This window comes from Tympanuchus pallidicinctus, unplaced genomic scaffold (genome assembly GCF_026119805.1).
Source record: "Tympanuchus pallidicinctus isolate F22 unplaced genomic scaffold, pur_lepc_1.0 scaffold3, whole genome shotgun sequence".
In the NCBI taxonomy this organism is placed as follows: Eukaryota; Metazoa; Chordata; class Aves; order Galliformes; family Phasianidae; genus Tympanuchus; species Tympanuchus pallidicinctus.
This window is the reverse complement of record NW_026294747.1, coordinates 94454019-94475069: the sequence shown is the minus strand read 5'-3', so window position 1 is coordinate 94475069 and position 21051 is coordinate 94454019. Positions and strand designations below refer to the sequence as shown.

Below are 21051 nucleotides of genomic sequence, written 5' to 3'. Positions count from 1 at the left end.
CTATAGTAGGATTAAAATGGGATAATCTAGGAGCTCAAACTCAATGATCATGAAGATATTGGTTGAATTAAAATAGATGGACGAAGTCCTGAAAAATGTATCCAAGTCCAGAGGAGTGGAAAGGCTTGAGAGCAGACTCCTGAAATATGTTAGTCTGGCCAGCATAAGGCTTTTTCTGTGAATGGGAAGAGGAATTTTTTTGTTGGACATCCTCCAGTTGGTGCATCTTAGGATTCAAACCTTCTCTAAAGTCACTCTTAATTAATATTTTTTTCCTCTCCATACTACTTACAACTACATAAAAGCAAAGATGGCTGTAGTCTATCAATTAGCTCTTTTCTGATATTTGTGGTAAGTAATAAGTATAAGTAATAAGTAAGTAATGCATTTGTAGAATAGTTTAAATGGGTCGTTGTTTTAAATTTAGATTTTTTAAAATAACATATATTGCATATTTTCTCTCTCAGAAAACATACATATATGAAAAATATGCTGATTTGAATATTACTTGAAGAAGAACACAAACACTAAAAATATCCATTTACTTTTCCACTCAATGTGCTGTTCTCCATTTTTTCACCTCCTCACTGCCATATTGTTATAAAATTACTTCAGCAATTCACTGTTGCTGCTCCTGACATGAAACAGGTAACAAAGTGCTAAGAAACTGATTCATAGTGAGGAATGTAGACACTTACAGCAATTGGATTATGAATTTTAATTCATAGCTTGAAACCATTTGTTGTTACTGCTACAACAATCTGTTGGCTTTGTAGGCATAACTCCTATTTTTCTACTAAAAGAGGTTCCACGAATTATTAAACATACGTTTTAAATGGAGAGCTTAAATATAAAAAAAAGGATGGATTTGGACTGTAAGTAAAAAGCCAGGATTTTACTTGGTTGGGATGCTAACAGGGGCTCATCACATTTCAGAAAATAGAAACATGAATTATAGAAGCATGAATTGTTTGTAGGACAAGACATAGACCATTAATATTTTACTGCATTTTCAAACACTTTTCCAGGTGGTGAGTAAAGGGATGGCCCTTGAAACCTTCTGGATGAGGAGCAGCATACTTCTCTTTTATCAGCACCATAAATGATCAGTAGGATGGTGATTTTATCATAAACATCAAATCTGAAGTCATTTCCTAAAATTCCCTTCTTTCTTCAAAGTAGAGGTGCTTTGGCTCTCTTATCATCCTATTAGATCCATTCCAATAGCCCTACATCTTTCTTGTGCTGGGAACCCTGGCCTGAATGGGTCCTCACAAGATCTGCCTACAGGGGGACAATCAACTCCCTGTCCCTGCTGGCAACTCCTCTTTTGATGCAGCCCAGGATACAGTTGGCCTTCCCACTGCAAGTACTCATTGACTCATGCCAAGCTTATTTGTCCACCAGAACCCCTGAATCCTTTTCTGTGGGCTTGTTTGTTCATTTCTGTTTGTTTAATGAAAAGAAAGAGACTCCACCACTTTTTAGAGATTTGATTGGTTTAAATGGGGATAAAGAGAAAGGACTGTGTCAGCACCCATGCTGGATAGTGCTTCAGGGCAGGACAGAAGGGCATTAAAAAAAAAAAAAACATGGCTAACTCTTTTGAAGGTGGAGGATGCCTATGTCATTACTCTGGTGTTCAAATTCCTGCCTAGTTTAGCCTGTAGATCTCAGCATTTAATATCTTATTAAAGGTTTGTGCACAGCTGGAACAAAGATTCCCATAGACAATAAATTCTGTTGCTGGCTCCTGCAGTAATAAGCTGTGAAATCAAAAGACTAGCAGGGCCAATGCTGTGGTCTGTCTGATAGAGTGTTTCTCCTATAAAACATCAGGGGGCTTTGGACCCAGATACTCAAACCTGCAGAAGTCATAGACTTACATTTGGCTGACTGAAAACATGTTCATGCTCGACCAAATAAATACTTCGACTGTACATTTAATCTGTTCTTAGCATAAGTCTCATCATCCTGCTACCATATTCAAACTAAAATAACTCTTTGCTTTAGCTTGAAACCTCTTGTACTTCTGGCCAGCTGTCTGCCAGAGGAAGCCAGTTTGATTTACCATGTATAAGCCTGAAGGTGCTTAAAACTGAGCTCGAAGTAAATAACTAGTTTGTATTTGGAATGCAGTACGGTTTATTTTTTTCAGAGACTGATGGGCAAAAACAGTGAGGCTGAAATTACATCTGTGAAGTGAAATTGAAGAAGCACTGAATTAAAGATTAAAGCTTCAACCCTCTATAATGAGAAAGTGTTGGAAAGAATTTGAACTTAAATCTTATCTGGACTTGGTAGGACCCTTGGTGTTAAAGCCAGCTGTCCTGAGCTTCTCCTGCATGTTCTGTTCCTCTGTAAATGTGACAGTGCTACAGGTTGTCAGATGTCACACGTGCATATCATTCACGCATCTGCCTTGTTTGCCTTAGTGATCTTGTTTGGAGGGTGTAACTTTTTGAAGGGTCCTCATCAGTAGATCCTTTCATGGTACCTGAGATTGTAATCTCACTTCTTCTTTGGGGTAAAGTTGTGAGTATGGCTATATGGTGCTTTATGGCTCGAAATTCTTATTACTCAGTAAATTTCTTTAAGAGGTGACCATTTCTCCTTTTTGCTTTGACAGGCAGAGTAAGCGATACACAAGGGCACGTCAGTCAGAGTTGAGAGTGGGTTGTTCATGAGATTCTGAGGACAATAGCATGTGCAGGTCCAGGTGCAATACAATTCCAGCTACCAGGGCCATCCTGAACTCTGAGAGCCAGGAAAATGCCCTGAAATTTTAATAGTTCCTCTCTTGTCTCAGGCAGACTTATGTGACCCACTGGTAATATTTATCATGATCCAGTAGACAATAGCAAATAGTTGTTTTTACAAACACAATATTTGATACATGCTTTTCTATTTCATATCTACTGCTTGAACCAGCAATAGTTATCATAGTCTTACAAGGTAATATTTTGGGTTTTTTTTTTTTTTTTTTTGTCTAAGGTTTATTTATGTTGGAATATCTATTATTTTTTGAGAGATGAATTGAATTATTCTATATATTTTTATTACATTATAGAAAGGACTTCATATATTTTGTGTAGGAAGGATCTATGGAGTAATCTGGATAGGCTGGATCAGCGTGCTAAGACCAGCTGTGATTTTAGTCAAGATGAAGTTCTGGGTACTGCTTTTTGATCATAACAGTCCCATGCATTGCTATAGGCTTGGGGCTGAGGAGCTGAAAAACTGCATAGAGAAAAAGAATCTAGGGGTATGAGTGCACTACCAGCTGAACACAAGCCAGCAATATGCTCAGGTGGCCAAGAAGGCCAGTGGCAGCCTGGCTTCTGTCAGAATTAACACAGTCTGCAGGAACAGGGAGATGATCATCCTCTGTACTTGGCACCAGTGAGGCTGCACCTTGAGTGTTGTGTTTAGTTTGGCCCTTCACTACAAGAAAAACATTGAGGAAAGGTCGAGGTTGGCTTCTTCTCCCATGTCACTAGTGGTAAGATGAGAGGGAATGGGCTTAAGTTATGCCAGGAGAGGTTCAGGTTGGATATTTGGAAAAAAGAAATTCTTTGATAGAGTGTTCAGGCACTGGAATGGCTGCCCAGAGAGGTGATTGAGTCACCATCCCTGTAGGTGTTCAAGAAATGTATTGATGTGGCACTGAGGGACATGATTAATGGGCATGGTGGTGATGGACTGATGGCTGGATTAGATGATAGAGGTTTTTTGCAACCTTAATGATTCTATAACTCTATGATTTTAGGTGCAGGATTACAAATAGGGAATTACTCTAAAATAGAAAGATAGTCATACAGATTCAGCCTAGAGTAAGAGTTCTAAGTGTTATCTGTTTTTTTTCTGATGTTTTACTACCTAGATACTATTATATAGTTTAGCTGATATATTTTGTGGCTTTATAACTGTCCATAAACTGATTATTTGCAACCCAGTTAAAAAAGCAGGGCAACAGATTATATGTCTTTAACAAAAATGTGAGAGTCTTTGTTAGCTTTATAGCTGGATGTCTGCAGGACATATGTGTATTTATCAAGAGTACTCAGCATTGGAAACCTTCTAGCATAATGGAAGCCTTCTAGTGTAATGTTTTTGGTGAGATGACAGTGTCTTGCGATCTGTGTACAGCCATGCATATATATTCATAATTTTCACAAACACTTTTTGTTTTAATGCAAAAGAAGCAGAAAAATATTCCTATGTGGATCAGTCAGTGTGGTTGTCTCTAGCAGAATCAGACAGAACTGACAGAGAATGTGCAGAGAAAGAAAACAGTTTTGTAGGCTGTATTTATGCGTGACAAAAAAATAGAAGCAGGATATCAGTACATAGCACCAACCTAGGTGATGTAGATCTGCCTAGCCAAATGCTACTATAGCAAAAGTGATAAAGAAGCATATTCAAAGTTGAATGTAAGTTTTTCTGTGATGAAAGCATGACTTTTGCTTGTTCAACTGATGTGTTTCTGTGATGCTATACATTTTGTTTTCACGGCTTAGATTTAAAATCTTTAAATTTTTTTTCATTAGGATAAAATGGTCCATGTGGGACATCACAGTTGCTTTCAGTCACCAGTTCAAAGTGAAATAAATGTCAAAATACTTGCCAACTGAAATGTAGCTAGGCTTCACTCACATAATCTGAATTAACATGCTTGACTTTTTTTTTTTTTTTAATTTTCTCTCAGCAACAAGGTCCTTCCAAGGTTAAAAGGGCAATGAAAGTCAGTGGTTCGTAGTTTGTAGATCTTGGTGTTTAATGAATTCTTAGAAGTGAATACTGATGCAGTTGTAAAGCTCCTGCAAAGATTTGCCAAAATGTCCTTTCTTTATGAGAAAAGCAATGAACTGTATTAGTGAAGATGAAAAAATAGCTTCCAAATCAACAGGCTAGAATCAATAATATGCATGTGGAGAGGGTGAAAGAACTTGTTCTGTATTTGCATGAATAAACTAAACAAAGTTATTCTTTTGCAGCAAAGCTTCTTGAGTAATTTGTTAACTTCCTATCATGGTTGATTTCAACATAGATTTCAATGGAGCTTGGGCTATTGAAGTAAATAGCTTATTCTTTAAGATCTTTTGTTGTTTTTAACACATTAAATTAGCTCATTACTGCTGAATATGTAGTGGAAAATAGCATCTGTTTACACTGCAATAATATAAAAATTAGTTACCAGTAACAGAATAAGGAGCAATCTGCAAAAGCTAATCATATCTGTGCACTTGTCTGCAAAAAGTAAATTGTTAATACATACTCATGGGAAAAAGCACTGGTTTGTGCAGTTTAATAGCAATGTTAAATACAGTATATCAAAGAATTTGTTTTTAAGATTCAGTTTTAAAAGTCATAAGAGTATGAATGTAAAAATTACACCTCTCCCATATTGCTGCTTCACCTTTACTAAGTGATGATAGAAAAAATCTAGAAAGTATCTTGAAGTTTGTTTTCCCTACATCACTGTCAAACTGTCCGTATGCTTCATGTCAACACTAGCATAGAAATCAACCAGTGCAGGAAACTAGATTTGTGAGAGTTTTGTACCAGTTAGAAGGAGGTTTTTAAGAGGATCTATCTTGCTAAGTTTGTTAAGTTTAACTCTATCATGTTAAGTTTGAGGTTTTGCAAGGCATACTGGGAATTAAGAGCAGTGAGACATCAGAGCTTAGAGCTTTGTATAATCTCAGTGCATTATTTGTGATCAAGTTTATTTTCATTTTATTCACAAGATTCAGGAATCTTTGAATCACAGAATCACAGAATGGCCCAGGTTGGAAGGGACATCAAGGATCATGAATCTTCAACCTCCCTGCCACAGGCAGGGCCATCAACTTCCCCACTTAACACTAAACCAGTTTGCCCAGTTCCCTATCCAATCTCTACAGCTTTTTACAGAAAATGAACTCTCCCAGAAATAATTATATATAGCCTGGGATAGACTCATTAACTTTCTCAGTACTGCTTGGTACTCATTCTTTCATTCTTTCATTCTTTTTTCTTTCCTTTTTCTCTTTTTTATGTAATGAGTATTTCCTCCCAAAGAGATGTCCTGTGAATAACCCTGAAGTAGGATTTTTTGAGTAAACTACTGTGCAGGTCCTTTCATAGATCTAACATTGGTCAAAATGAGCTAGGAACTAGTAGATTGAGATTTATTGTAAGAAAACAGATTGCCTCTTCTTGGAGTTCCTTAAACCTGAGAGGCTTGGTTTCCCTTTGGAATTAGAGAATTGAAGAATCTGCACAAATTTCAGTCTTAGTTCCTACCATAAAATATGAATCTCTCTGTAGTTGTGATGAGATCTCATAGTGGGCAACTTCACATATTTGATGTACCTTATTGCCTTCTGCAAGCAGGATGGCTATTGGACCTGGAGAGCACCTAACTACAGCCATGTCCAAATAAAACTGTGCTGGAATGATTCTTGCCCGGTTTTTACTTTCTTCTTATGTGTAGAGGCTGATCTAAAGGATTCAGGGAATATTAAAATATAAAATTAAAAATTAACTATATTTGAGAAGAAAAAGAAACAAAGTTGAATCAACATTTTTTCTGAAAACAACCTTGAATTTTGGAAAACTTCTATGAACTATACTACTGAAATGAGTAATTTCACTAACAGTATGAAGACTGTATATTAAGAACACAGTGAAAATATCTCCATGTACTCTTTAGTGATTTTAAACATGCAGGCTGTATTAGCTTGTTGATAATTTCAAATATAAAATTCAAATGGTACCAAATTAATGGGAATTTAAATACGCACTTTTACATTTTTCCTACCCTCTGTAAAATCTCTTCTAGTACTTTTATCTTGTTTACCTCTATTCTTCTCTGAAGTTTTAATTCAGTCAAAAAAATCTGAAACTCAGAATTCAATGAGATTACTATTTTGAAAATAAGCATTCAAAAGTGGTTGATAACAGAAAACAGGTGAAAACATTTAAAGAAGTTATGCTAAATCCACTGCTCAATTTTCTTAAGTTAACGGTTCACCAACTGAATGCGGGAAAAGTCTTTTATGCCCATTCAGTGTAAGATTTCTAAATGAACTGAGGCTCTGGGCAGGTAAGGGTATATCTACAGTCTTGACTCCCATTAACTATTGTGAATTGTGACAAACTGAGAGTCATAAGGGTGTTGGTTATGCATCCATCACTGTTAATTCTCTTAAAGACTGAACTTTTCAATGCTATTAAGAAAATTACTTTGAAGTAATTTTAAATCCAACAGCATCTGCTGTCTTTAGATGAATATCATTTGTGTGTAACCTGAATACCGAGTTAAATTTACATTATTAAATTCATCATTAAGTAAATTGCAAACATATTATATCATGGTATATTACTTTCTTTGTTGTTTCATAGGTACATTTTATGTCAACTTCTAATTTTAGGATTTCTACTATCACCATAACATTCAAAAGGTGTTAATTAACACAGTGAGTAAAATGTGCAAATGTCTACTACTAAGGGAGGTAAGATGGGGTAAATTTCTACAAAATTATTTTGGTATACATCATTTGATCAAGTTCTCAGTTCTGAGTATGTTAGTTCCAGATTTAGAATTGGAAGCATTCACATTATATTTACTGAGCTGAATAAATATCTTGTTTATTTTATCTTGAATAACTCAAAGCGGTGTATATATAGACTACTTATCTTCTTCATTCTAAAATTAATCAATCACCTGGTTAATCTGAATAAAAAAATCAAACAAGTTCAATATTGCCTTGAAACTCTCCCTACAAGATTTACCATGTTGAAAATAAATGGTTCTTAAATGTCTTCCAAGTAATAAAGATCAGATTAAATGTTAATTTCATTGATTAATAGTTAAAACTAGTTTTCAAAAGAGCTTTTTTTTCATCTCCCCATCAAAAAATCTCCTCCAAAAGCAACTATTACTAATATGAAAATCAGCATATAGGAACTTCCATGGACAAGAACTTGAAAGCCATGCTAAAAAATGAGTCTAAACATTATCTTTCTTAGCAATAAGAAGAACAGAATAGATGGTAAAGCAACTAATAATTTTATTAAGCTTCAACTTGAGATGAACTTTTATTGCGCCACATGACCAAATACTGTTGTCCTTAAAAGACACAGGCCACAGAAGGGAATTCATTACTTGAGCAGCCTTCCCTTTATAATTATGATTTTGTACATGTTCTGTTGTATATGTTCCATGAATTGAGAAGTGTCTTGTATCTATGCAGTCTTTTGTTCCTTGCCTAGATAGTAGCATTCTACAGTATGCATAGTCTGCTAGAGTACTTTGAGACAAGGGATATTAAGTAGGGAATTTTGATTTCATGTATTTGACCAAGATAAATAAGGTTTTCCTTTCAAAAATGAGAATGTTTGATTTTTTTTTTTTTATTTGATGTTAAAATATGATGCAGAGTATTGCCAGGAGTGGTCTCTGACCTTTACTGAGAAGAGACCAAGCAGATTGAGATGGAACAGCTTTGTTAATGTGAAGGAGCTAGTGCACTCAGAAAGCTCCCATCTTCTCTGATCCTTGAGTGTCCAAGTGCATTCAAGGATGTATTAAAATAATGCCTTACAAAATAAAAGAGAGAATAGGATTTTTTTGTTGTTTTTGTTTGGCTGATTTTTTGTTTGTTTGTTTGTTTGTTTTTTGTTTTGTTTTCTCTTTTCCATAAAGAGATAAAATTAAGTTCTTGGGAATTAACATTTATTTTCTTCTGCCACGGTAATGGAGGACTGTTCTGTGGTTTTTTTTCCTACATCAATGTCCTTTTCGGTACTTGCTCTATCAGTGTATATTTGGCTATAGGAAGAGAGGCAAATTGATCAGTGAATGTTTATGGTGCAAAACAGTATTCTCAAAGCATATCACAAAGAGTGAATATCTTTGGTGTTTCATACCATGGTTAAATCTTAGTTCATAACGTAATTAAGTCTGTGGCTTCGTATTACAGACTGATGTAGATAATAGAGTGCAAAAAATTTGAAATGACACAATTCAGAAGATAAAGGTAAGCTTAGCAGAAAGAAGAAATGATGACAGGCAACATTTATCTGTATTATAATTGACTGCAGATTCAGTTTGCACATATCAGGTAGGCATCAGAGCACTCTTCTTGTTCAATATAGAACATGTCATTGTACTGACATCACCTTAAAAAATTACATTACATATCTTTACTTAATCGTTTATTCTGCAAAGGCTTGCATAGGTGCTCGGCTTTCTTGTCTCTTGTAGGGAGAATCTGCAAAGCTCTGAATTCTACGAAGTTCCACTGTGTTCTAGAAGGTGAGAATAGGCCTCATTAGTAGTCCTGAATTTCCTGTCTGTACTCAATGGGCAAACAAAACAGTATACCTCTAAAGGCATGTAAATTTGAAATATTAAAATATCTTCAAATGAAGACTTATCTTTAATTAGATCAAATACACCTCAGTGCCAAAGACTGTACAATTCTTGTATTGTTATATCAGATATTCACAGTGGTCCTAATTGTTGGGAGTCTCAAGGTTGCTAGACTTTCTGTAACCTTCTCTGGTTTATTCACTGTTCTGTAGAATTCAGCCCTGATTATATAGCATGTATATGGTAGTAAAGAAATGTCTCAGTTGCACAACATGACTTTATTTGAACACAGTGGTGTCATCAGATTATCAGGGTTGGATTCACCAAGGGGAAATCATGCTTGAACAACCTAGTAGACCTCTGTGATGTCATCAATAGCTGAGTAGATCAGGACAGAGAAGTGGATGTTATGTACCTTGACTTCAGCAAGGCTTTTGGTACTGTCTCCCACAATATCCATGTAATGAATCTTAGAAAGTGTGGATAGATGAGTAAACAGTGAGGTGGATTGGCAACTGTCTGACTGGCAGATAATTGTAATCAGTGGTGCACAATCTAGCTAGAACCTTGTAATTAGCCATATTCCCCAGGAGTTGGTGCTGAGTCTGGTCTTGCTGAACATCTCCTGCAATGGCTTAGATGAAAGGATAGAATCCACTCTCAGCAAGTTTGAGCAAGTTTGCTGATGATACAAAGCTGAGATGAGTGGCTGATACAGCAGAAGTTTATGCTGCCCTTGGACACGCTGGAGAGTTGGGCAGAGAGGAACCTTAGGAGGTTTGATAAGAACAAATGCAAAGTCCCACCCCTGGGGGGGGGGAGGGGAAGGGGAATAACTGCATTCATAAGTACAGCTTAGGGCCATGCTGGAGAGGAGGTCTGCAGAAAAGAACTTGAATGTCCTGGTAGACAGCAGGTTGACCATGAGCCATCAGTGTGCCCTTGTGACCATGAAGGACAGTGGTATCCTGGGGTGCATTAAAAAGAGTGTGGCCAGCAAGTCAAGGAAAGTGATCCTCCCCTTCTACTCTTGTGAGACCGTATCTCGAATACTATGTCCAGTTCTGGTCTCCTCAGATCAAAAAAGACAGGGAACTTCTAGAGATAATCCTGTGGAGGGTGACAAAGTTGAGTAAGGGCCTGGAGCATCTTAGGTATGAGGAAAAGCGAGACACCTGGGACTCTTCAATCTGGAGAAGAGAAGGCTGAGGGGGATCTCAGCAGTGTTTTTAAATACCTAAAGTGTGGAAGTCAAGTTGATGGTGGCGGACTCTGGTGGTGTGCAAAAATGAAAGAGACTATGGGCAGAAACTGGAATGCAGGAAATTCCTTGTTAATACAAGGAAGAGCTTCTTTACTGTCAGAGTGAGAGGAGCAAGCTGCTCAAATTGTTTGTGGAGTCTTTTTCTCTGGAGATATCCAAGATCTGTTTGGTCTCCTTCCTGTGCTATCTACTATGGGGAACCTGCTGTAGCAGGGGGTTGGACTTGATGATCTCCAGAGGTCCCTTTCAACTCCTACAATTCTGTGATTTTTTGATCACTGACTAGCCAGACAGGCAGTCAACCTATCCACTTTGGATCTGTTAGAAAAGTACTTATATCAATATGATGCCTGCTCAAAAATTAAAGGTCTTTTTGTTTTAGATCAATTTCTTCTGTGATTAGAGCATCTATCATATTATATTTGAAGTATTTATTGACAGACCAACTTCAAGAAGATTACATGTACATGATGATTAAGATAACGTGTTGCACAGGCATCTCATAAACAATTTCCCTTGTTACACCAAAGAGCAGAAACCCTCTTCTTGCCATATGCATCTGGCTCACTGCTTTCCCTGTGTGGGTAGCTCAGTATCAACACTGGTTTGAACAGTGAACAGTTTGGCAGCTATAGTTTGTGCTTTACTCTGGGAGATCCTGACATCAATATGTTAGCCAGAATTGATTCTGTTGTATTGGGAGTGACAGCAGAAGTGATTGTAGCACCCAGTGGCTGGTAAAAACAGAGACATGATGTGAGCAACTAAAATCTCAAACAAAAAAGACTTTCCACCCCTTCTAGAGCTTTCTAATAGTAGTAATTGGCCACCTAAAAATATGGAATATAATGTTCTCCATGATGGACAGCTTTCACAATATATTTTGAGATGACAATGTAAGATACTTGGGTTAAATTTAAGCAACGAAGAATCAGTGGAGTGTACCAATTACACTTTTAAAAAATTTCATTTATTTGAGCTTGCTTTTATTAGAAAGGTACTGCCTTGAAGGAATGAAAGAGGCAGGAAACCAATCTGTAAGATGATATGAGGATAGATGGATATTAAAAATATAGAAGATGCAGTGCTGCTAATTTGAAAATTCTCTGAAAATCCTTTTGTACCTCAACACTCAAAATTAAGTGGGATGTTTTTCTTGATTCAGTGCCTAAGAAATATAAGTAAGAATTGTATGATTCACTGGAGTAAATTAGTCAGACTGACAAACTTATTTTGAGGACTTTTGTATAGATGTGATGTCTGTTATTGTAAGAGAGTACTCTGGATTTTTTAAAACATCTCATATATTTCTCATTGTACTTTACTCATTACAATTTGCTTAGTAATATGATGTCCTTATAGCAATTGTAGTACAATTTCACTTAGGCAAAAAAGAATAAAATGCAGCTGAGTTTTGACACTGGCTGTTATTTCTTACTGCTGTTTGATGCAACTATACAAACTGCAAATACAATGGTTATTCTTTCGTGGTATGTGTGTGTCTGTGAATTCATAATAAATATATTTTTTATGTAGGTCAATACGGTTTTATATTCTTGACATTTGTGAAGTCTGGAAAATATATAGATTAGAAAGGTTGCTAATAAATCATCGTATCTGCATAGAAGCAGAAGAAATCTCTGCTTTGCAAAAGAGATGCTTAAACTGAACTGTATCACTGAAATAGGTATATGACTTCTTTACATATAACCTTTGAAGTGAATTGCCATTTAGACATCTTGCCATTTCCTTGGTTTGAAGTAATTCATGTAGTACAAATTTTATCCACACGGGATTTGCAGGATTGGAGCTCTCAGAATGTAGTTAAGCATCAGTGGGTCCTCAAATTCAAATTCAAATTAGTAACATACAGTTTACTTTCTTCTTAGACATCTTTTCAAGAGTAGATATAGTTTCTTAAAGTACTGAAGTGTTTCAGAATGAGACCCCTGCTCACCTTTGTGAAAGGCTATAGTCACCACTCATTATGTTTTCCCTATCCCACTCTTGCAAGGAAATATGACAGACTCTTATTTAGGATTCCAGTTAATTTGTAAAAGTTGAGTTTACATTAATTTTGAGTGGGTTAAATGCTTAGAGATTATTATTTTCTTGCACAGAACTACTGTTAACCTAACAACTGCTGTTATCAAGTTCAGATGACTTCATATTCCCTCAGAGAAGGGGGATTTTAACTTTGAAATATAAAAGACATCTTTAGAAGCTGCACAAACTGGCAACACTCTCTGGGAAGTGAGTAATGGACAACTCTATATAGCAGGAATGTATTTCTACTTTGGAACAATTATGTTCGTATGTTTCAGAACACATGAATGTTTATGAATTTCTACATAAAACTTTATTTTTTATTCCATATGCATCCAGCACTTTGAGTAGGGGTTTGTAGAGATGTAGCTGTGAGAATTTGGAGTAAATTCTGTGGATACAGGACACAAAAATCTGGGGTATTTTTCCAGTAATTCTGTGAAGAAAATTGAGCTGTGTCTCAAACGAAAGTCAGTGTTCAGATTCCAGTATTTAGGATCATATTCTAACTACCTTTCTGTTATTTGAAAAATGACACTGTCAGTTTGGGAAAACAAGTGCTCTCAGTAACTGAAGCTGTCTGATAATTAAATTTGACACTAGAAACAATAAATACAGTTAATACAATCTCATCATAAGGCTGTACTTTTAAATGTCATTTTTAATGCATCATCATAAGCCGACACTGGTTTTTCAGTTTAACAGCAATTAACATCTCTTGATTGTTTGTATTTGGCTTACAGTATGTCTTGATGTTATGTGTTCTGAATTGTAAAAGGTGCATGATTGTGCTGTTTCTGTTCAAGTTGTTTCTAATTAATGACTTCACTGTCCAGTGTTCTTTCAATAAGGGTACCTACTACAATATTTGCATTATTTTAGATACAGAGAAACTGGCATTTCAACCAAGTGGAATGATGCATCTTAATATACAACGAGAGCATATATTTATGTGTATATACACATACATGTATATGTGGTTAATGTTTTAAATCAATTCTCTCACTTCTCATCTCCCCACCTTGAACTTCCCAAAACTCAGGCTTCTGGAAAGAATCAGGACTTTTCAGAAATGTTGAAAACTGTAAATCTTGAGATAATTAATACATACTTGTTACATTTACTAGAAATTGCTCTATTCCCAAAATTCAGCACAGGCAGCATTAAATAAAGGTCTGATGATTAACAGATGCCAGAAAATGCAGTTCTCTACCTAGTAAAAGTGGTTTAGTGAGTGAAGCAACTGTGTCATTTTATCCCTTTGATCCCTGAGTTAGCAGGTACTAAGTGATGTGTTTTTTTCCTCTTGTGATTACACAATAAAGTGCATTTACTTTATATATTCATGCTAAGCATCTGTTATTTTTTTTATCTCAGAAACAAAATACTGACCTTTATGTCTCCTTGGACTAACCCAGCCTAGTTGCTTTTCATTTGTTTGATTCTGTGGTAGTTAAATTTTGAAGATTATCTGAGATTCTCAATAAACTTCTTCAAGTAAGAAACGAATTGCTTTCAATTAAATTAGAATTTCAGCAGTAAAATTATAAGGAATTTATCTAATTATTATTTTAGTAACAATAAGACTATCTTTCTTATAAAAATTTAAATATAAGAGAAAATAAAAAGCTCTGAATATTCTTATTAGTTCCAGTGTTTGGGGTTTTTTTTTGCTAAAAATTAATCTTATTCTTTAAATACTACTCTTAAAATATACATACAACATTAATTAAATTATTTTTGTATTAAATTATGGAATAATTAATATTGTTTCAGTATTGTACATAAATCTCAATAGCAGTGCACATTCAAATCTGTTTTAGCTTAATGATGTCAGGTAGCCAAAACATATTTGGCACTCTGACAAGACTTGGATAAGGTTTCTCCTTTGGATGCTCCTGGCTTTGAATTTCAAATGCTACCATTTGTGGCAGGTGGACTAAAATTGCTTATTTATTTATTTATTAAAGACAGATAATTGCACATCTGCCTTAGATTCAGTTAGCTCTTTGGTGATGGGCTTTGAAAAGGATAACATGTGATTTATGTTTTGCTTTTTTTATTGGAGCATGGTAGCTTTTGCTTTGAGATTTTTGAAATTTTTTTGTTTGCTCTGAACTGTCAGTCTTTACTTTCCATTTGAGAAACTCCTGATAGCACGGCTAAGTGTTAACTCTTCTTTGAAAGACAGAAAGAAACTTTAGCTAAATGTCTAGTTTTTCATAGGAATTGGGAAAGTGAAAAGTACTTTCTTCCCCATTGCCTGAGAAATAATTTTTTTAATGCAAAAGTGAAATTTTTCTTGATAGAAAAACCAATGAAGATATGTGTTTCAAGCATTTGAGACTAAAACATCTTTATTTTTGGTCTGGAAGTAATATATCGTTATACAGAAATATACTGTATTCATCCAATAGGGGTTGTTTGGGTAATTTTTCCATTGTTTTCCAAGCATCATTCTAAATATAATTTTCCATTTGGATAATGTGAATGGTACCCATTATTGAAAGGTAGTCTGTATTTGTACTAATACAGAGAATGCCAGTTTAGAAATGAGCCTGATTGCATGGTTCATTTTGTTCTCCTTTGTAGAGCCAGGCTGCGGCCCACTACAAAGGCACTAAACATGCCAAGAAGCTCAAAGCACTGGAAGCCATGAAAAATAAGCAGAAATCTGTTACTACCAAGGACAGCGCAAAGACTACCTTCACTTCCATCACTACCAATACCATCAATACCAGCTCTGACAAACCAGGTTAAGCGACAATCTTTGTTGTGGGTTGTTGGTTGTTTTTTTTTTTTTTTTTTTTTTTCTGTTATTGTTGTTGCTTTGTTTTTGTTTTGTTTTGTTTTGTTTTTCATTAATTCCATGTCTGTTTGGTTATGTGCTTGCCACATTGATTCATGCTTAATCCATTTTTCTGTGTGGTACTGATTTATTTTAGTACTTTTAGTACGCTGGTGAGAGTATGACAGCCATGCAACTGATTTCTCTTTATGAAAAGAGGCTTGTCATTCTTTTAGGATAGAATGCAGTACTTACATTTTGATTATTTTTTATAACAGCTAAACTGTTACATATCAGCTGACCTAACCCTCATAGCCTATACACAGTATCTGTCTATAAATCATTACTTACGGCATGTTTCTTTTAACCACAAATAAAGCAGCAAATTGCACTAACTCTTTCTAGAAGCCTCTTGCTAGAGCATTGTTAGCTTAAACCTAGTTTCCATAAATTCCAAACATTGCATTTTTTTAAAGTGGCTATTGCATGGTTTTGAACTGGAAAATAACAGTATAACCTCTATTCCACATAATCAGGTAAGTGTTGTTGATTACAATTATTCTGTTTAAATGAGTCTTCAGAATGAAATCATATCTTTTAAATTGTTGAGTGGCTAAAAGGCACTCCTTTGCAAATAAAATCTATGTGCATATTTGGTGAAGTCAACAGGGTTTGATTAAGCTTGCATGTTAAATGCAATATTATTGTAATGGAAATTTCAAAGGAAAGCTGCAAGACCATTGAAGGGTATCTTGGTATCTCACAAGGTATGACTGCTTTTCTCTTCATGAAGAGTTCAAATAGTTAATCATATTCAAACCCCCTTTACCAAACAAGCCAAAAACAGAAACAACAAAGAAGTTAAAGGTGTGAAAAATCAAAGAACTTTCTACTAGTGCTAGAAGCTATTCATTTCCAACCATTTCTGATTCACATCTTGCACTGTAAATAGTTGTGCACTAACCAATTATTGCAAAAATGAACAAAAAAATTCCTTGCAGATATGTAATACTTTCTTTTGGTTATAGTTTTGTTGTATTTGTTGTAGAAAGATACCAATAACTCTCTCAATCTCTCTCTCTCTCTCTCTCTCTCTCTCTCTCTCTCCCTTACCTTCTCTCTTGCATATATATCTATTATAAACAGCATATTTTTTTTGGAAATTTATATAATAACAATAGTATTATTGCTTTAAAGAACAATTGTTACAATATTGTTGTGTTTATTACAATTATGCACATTCCTGAAAATATTCTAAGTGCTTTTGCTTCTCAGATGAAAGAAATGAAGCATAGCAGAATGATATCAAAGATGGGAAATGTCATAAGTTTTATATATATATATATAAGATGTTTCTAAGCATACCAATATCTTGAAGTTTCTCCTGCTACTACCTCTTATAGCAGTTGAAGTCTCATAACAGTTTGAGAAATGTTGTATGGAAAGAGTGAGTTAATGTTTACAAAAAATGATTACTATTTTCAGAGAATGAGAAAAAAGAGATTTTTCAGCTTTGATTTGCACTATTAAAAAGCTTTTTTTTCTTATGCTATGTAAGTTTAGAGGATTATTCAAGGTTTCCTAAAAACAGTCAGTGTCTTTCCACCAGGCTTTGAATTAGATCCCTGACAAGAAATATAAACTGTCTGGCATCCAAGGTCAGTAGTACAAATCAATATTTGTATCAGCATAAATAAGAAAACATCAAAAAACTGGCAAAAAACTTGTTGTCCACAAAAGCAATGACCTATGCAGGAATTTCTTCAGTTTTATGAAGAAGTTATACTGTGTGTAATTTCTTGAATTAATTAGAATTAGAATATGTGTATACATAGTGTATGTACACATACACATATGTATTCTGTACTAGTGATACTGACCTCAGTGGCATTCTATAAGGAAAAGAAATAATATTACTTGTCAAACAGTCTAAAATCTGACTTTGACAAAACACTGAGAGCACCTATTCGACTTGTGGCAAAAGTCCTATTCAATCATTGGCATTAAAATAAAAAAGGGAGCTAATTCAATCCAAACAGAAATATGGGTGTAGGCCAGTATTGCAGGCCAGTATTGATGTGACTGGTGGTCACAGTGACTGGCATCCTTGGTACAAGTTATTCTCTGCAGAACCAAGCATGCAGCCACAGCATTAAAACAAACAAACAATAAATATATATATATTCAATTTTGGTAGCCAAAAGGCTGAATTTTTCTGCCAAATATAGCAAGTCAAAAAAAAAAAAATATCAGGTTTTATAAATCAGGTTTTCTTTCCTTCCCTGAATTTTATGTTTATTCTATAGTACTTTTAAGAGCAAAGTGTTTTCTAAAAGCCAGAATGGCATTAGAATATGCTGCACTGTATGCACTATTTTCAAGGATCACAATAAAAGACAAATGTTCTGATAGGGAATAATGAGCTAATTAAAACATCTCATGAATTGATCATTTATAACTGGAAATAAGTTCTATTGCCTTCACTTGTGATGATTTGCAGTAAAAGCTTTCCCTACAGTATTTTAGAACTCTGTGCAAAAGGCTAATACTTGATCCCAAAAATGCCAAGGATGAGGTCATGTTCATATCACCTTCAATACATCATGTACAGCAGTGGTTAAGTGGTGAATTACATGTCAGTCACAGCACATTGGTCAGGATTTCACTTCACTGGTTTTGCGCATACTTAACAGCCCCAGCAAATGAAATACCTTCAGGAAATCTATGCAATGCTGTGCAATGCTATGCAGTGCTGTGCAATGAAGATTGAGAAAAAAAAAAAACCAATAATTATTGGAGGCTATGCAATCCACTATGTAAGCAGACTCCTTAAAACCTTTAATAAATAATTCCTGACTGTTACATTGTATGTGTAAAGGAGAAAACAAGAGTTATGGGGTCATTTTTCTTATTCCATGAAAGTCAAAATTCTTTTCCCTTCTTTGTCTCCCTTACATAACCTTTACAACCATTAGAAGGCTAGAACATGAGAAGTCTTTGGAAGTAATTAAAAACAAAGGGTTATACTACCAGTTACATAATGAATGATCACATTTTTAACGTATGACAACTTTGGTACCTGTTCTATTATTTCATATCCTCCTTTCACCTGTACTTATCTGTGTTTGTTTAGAACAGAAAAACAGAAGACATGACCATTCCAAATGGAAACTCACATTGTGATAGCATACATGCCAGATTACAATATTTCTTGATTCTCTAATTCCAGGTGTGACAATAAAAAATGGTATTTTCACTGTATGTTAACATACATGTATACATATCTCCATGTATAAAGTTGTTAATTGATCTAGATAACTTCAAAAATTGCTCCTGCTTTCAGCCAATGTGTATTTTCCTCATTAAAATCTTTCACATGTCCACTTTGGCTGTAAGGATTTATACTGTAGGTAAGCTTTTCAGAATATATCTAGGTGGATTTCCATCGGTATAACTATGCGTCCTGTGCAATAAAATCATACTAGATTGTATGTCTTGTCCTGTGCTTGGATTTTTGGATGAAGAGTGACTGTCCAAGTTTATGTTCATGTAAAATTATATCTTTGTAGTCATTATATATGTCTGAATATACATGGATTCTCCATGAGCACATTACAGATTAGTTTCTGAAGATTTTTATATTTTCTTTTTGTTAACAGAGAATTCAGAGTGAATTAGATATTTTTTGGTCAGTGAGGAAAAACAAATAGATCTGTCCAAGAAGGCAGCCATCATTACAGCAAAGTCTTCAAAGTATCTTCTGAATTTTATACATTATATCTTAAATCTAAATTATTAAATCCAGTGAGCAGCCCTTGAATACACAGCAAAATGTTATGAATGTGCCTGAATGTGTTAATGACTATGAGACCTCTGTGTTCCAAGAGAACAACAGAGAACTTACTCCAAGTGTGTTCATGTCTCTGTTACATGAAGTAGTCCAGACCTAAGTACTGCAGATGTTTCTCACGTAGTGCTGAGTACAAATAAAGGATAATCTCCTTCAGCCTGCTGGCAATGCTCTTCCTAACGCAGCCCAGGATGCCATTGGCCTTCTTTGTCACAAGGGCATATTATGAGTTGATGTCCAGCTTGATGCACTTCTAGACCCTGAGTCCTTCTCCACAAGTCTTCTTTCCAGCCTACAACCCAGAATGATGCCTGGGATTATTCCTGCTAAGTTGAAGGACTTTTCATTTTCCTTTGTTGAGCTTCAAGGGACTCCCGTTGTCCCATTTCTCCAGACTATCAAGATCTCTGAATAGCAACACATCCATCTGGTATATCAGGCAGTCATCCCAGTTTTGTGTTGTCTGCAAACTTGCTCACGCTATCTCAGCAACTGGGTCATTAATGAAGATTTAAATAGTATTGGCACTGATATCAGTCCCTGATGGCCACTAGTGACTGGCCTCCAGCTGGACTTTTTACTGCTGACCAGGAGCCTGCCAGCTCATACAGCATGTTTTCTATTATCTTTTGTATCATTATGTAAAACTGGGAACTAAGAAACTGTTAGGAAGAAAAAGATGAGGGAAAAAAAAAAAAAGGGAAAAAGAATGAACTGAAAGCAAAATAAGAGGACTAAAATGGGAATGTATAATCTTATACGGATCACTAAATTCTCCTAATGCATGGCTTTAATAGGTTTGCACTAGTTTCCCATTAGGCAAATCACATTGAATTTATCTAATATACATTACTGTTATAAAATGTATTCTACATGCAATTAAAATGAGGAAAAGATCACTGATGGGACCTGACTGAAGCACAAAGCTTTCAATTGCATTTTAAATTGTATCTTTATATCTTTCTGCTTGGAATAGACGACAAATTTAGAGTTTTTATTTTCAGAGCTGTTATTTTCAGAGTCATTTTACTCTTTTTACACCTGTTTTGTGCCATGTTGTATACTGTATTTTCTTCCTGTATTGTATCTTTTCTAATAATTTCATAGCATATTTTATCACTCTTCTGCAATCTTTAACTGTACTTCTGGGGACTGACTCAACAGTCTGCAGATAATGGGAATAAAAGCTGAAAAAGGCCTGTTTCCTAATAGCCTATGCTGGAGCTGAAGTTGGTCTGTAGATATGTAGGTAGTGTTGATAACAAGTTGTACAGTATGCAGCATATCCTATGCTGTTACTGCAAGTGTGAAATAATAAATGTAGAGTAATTGCTTGGTGCTTAACATGGTGCAGACAGATTTCAGAGCCAGCTTTAGAACAGCATAATATAGTTCTCAATCATCCAATTCTGAAAACTGGTCTCTTCTAATTTGATTTGAATGAAAACATTAAATGAAAATTTTAGCCTGGAAAAGGTGTTTGTATTTTTGATGTTCTTGTCATTTGCTTGGAAATTAGAGATTACTGATTCATCGCTATCAGTTCTCTTAATTGTGTGCTCAGAAAATTAAACACAGTCATATTCAGCCATGTTACAATGTCTTTCACTTTAAATCACCTATGCTTTGACTTTTCCACACTTCAGGCAATCTGTAGCTAACTGCAGCACAAAATGTTATCAGCCTTGCACAGGCTGTTGTACCAATTTTGCATTAAAGCTCAATGGTAATTTGGAAGACAA

The 21051-nt window shown here is 35.2% G+C and overlaps 1 protein-coding gene across 5 annotated transcripts in view; it reads left to right on the top strand.

Moving 5' to 3' along the window:
• The window catches only part of ZNF385D (zinc finger protein 385D), a 375527-nt gene that overhangs the window by 300603 nt on the left and 53873 nt on the right, over nucleotides 1-21051 (top strand). For all 5 annotated transcript variants that reach the window (XM_052692235.1, XM_052692236.1, XM_052692237.1 and 2 more), the window contains one exon: nucleotides 15264-15426. In XM_052692235.1, coding sequence (XP_052548195.1) covers nucleotides 15264-15426 — 163 coding nt within the window. The remainder of the gene's footprint in view (nucleotides 1-15263; nucleotides 15427-21051) is intronic.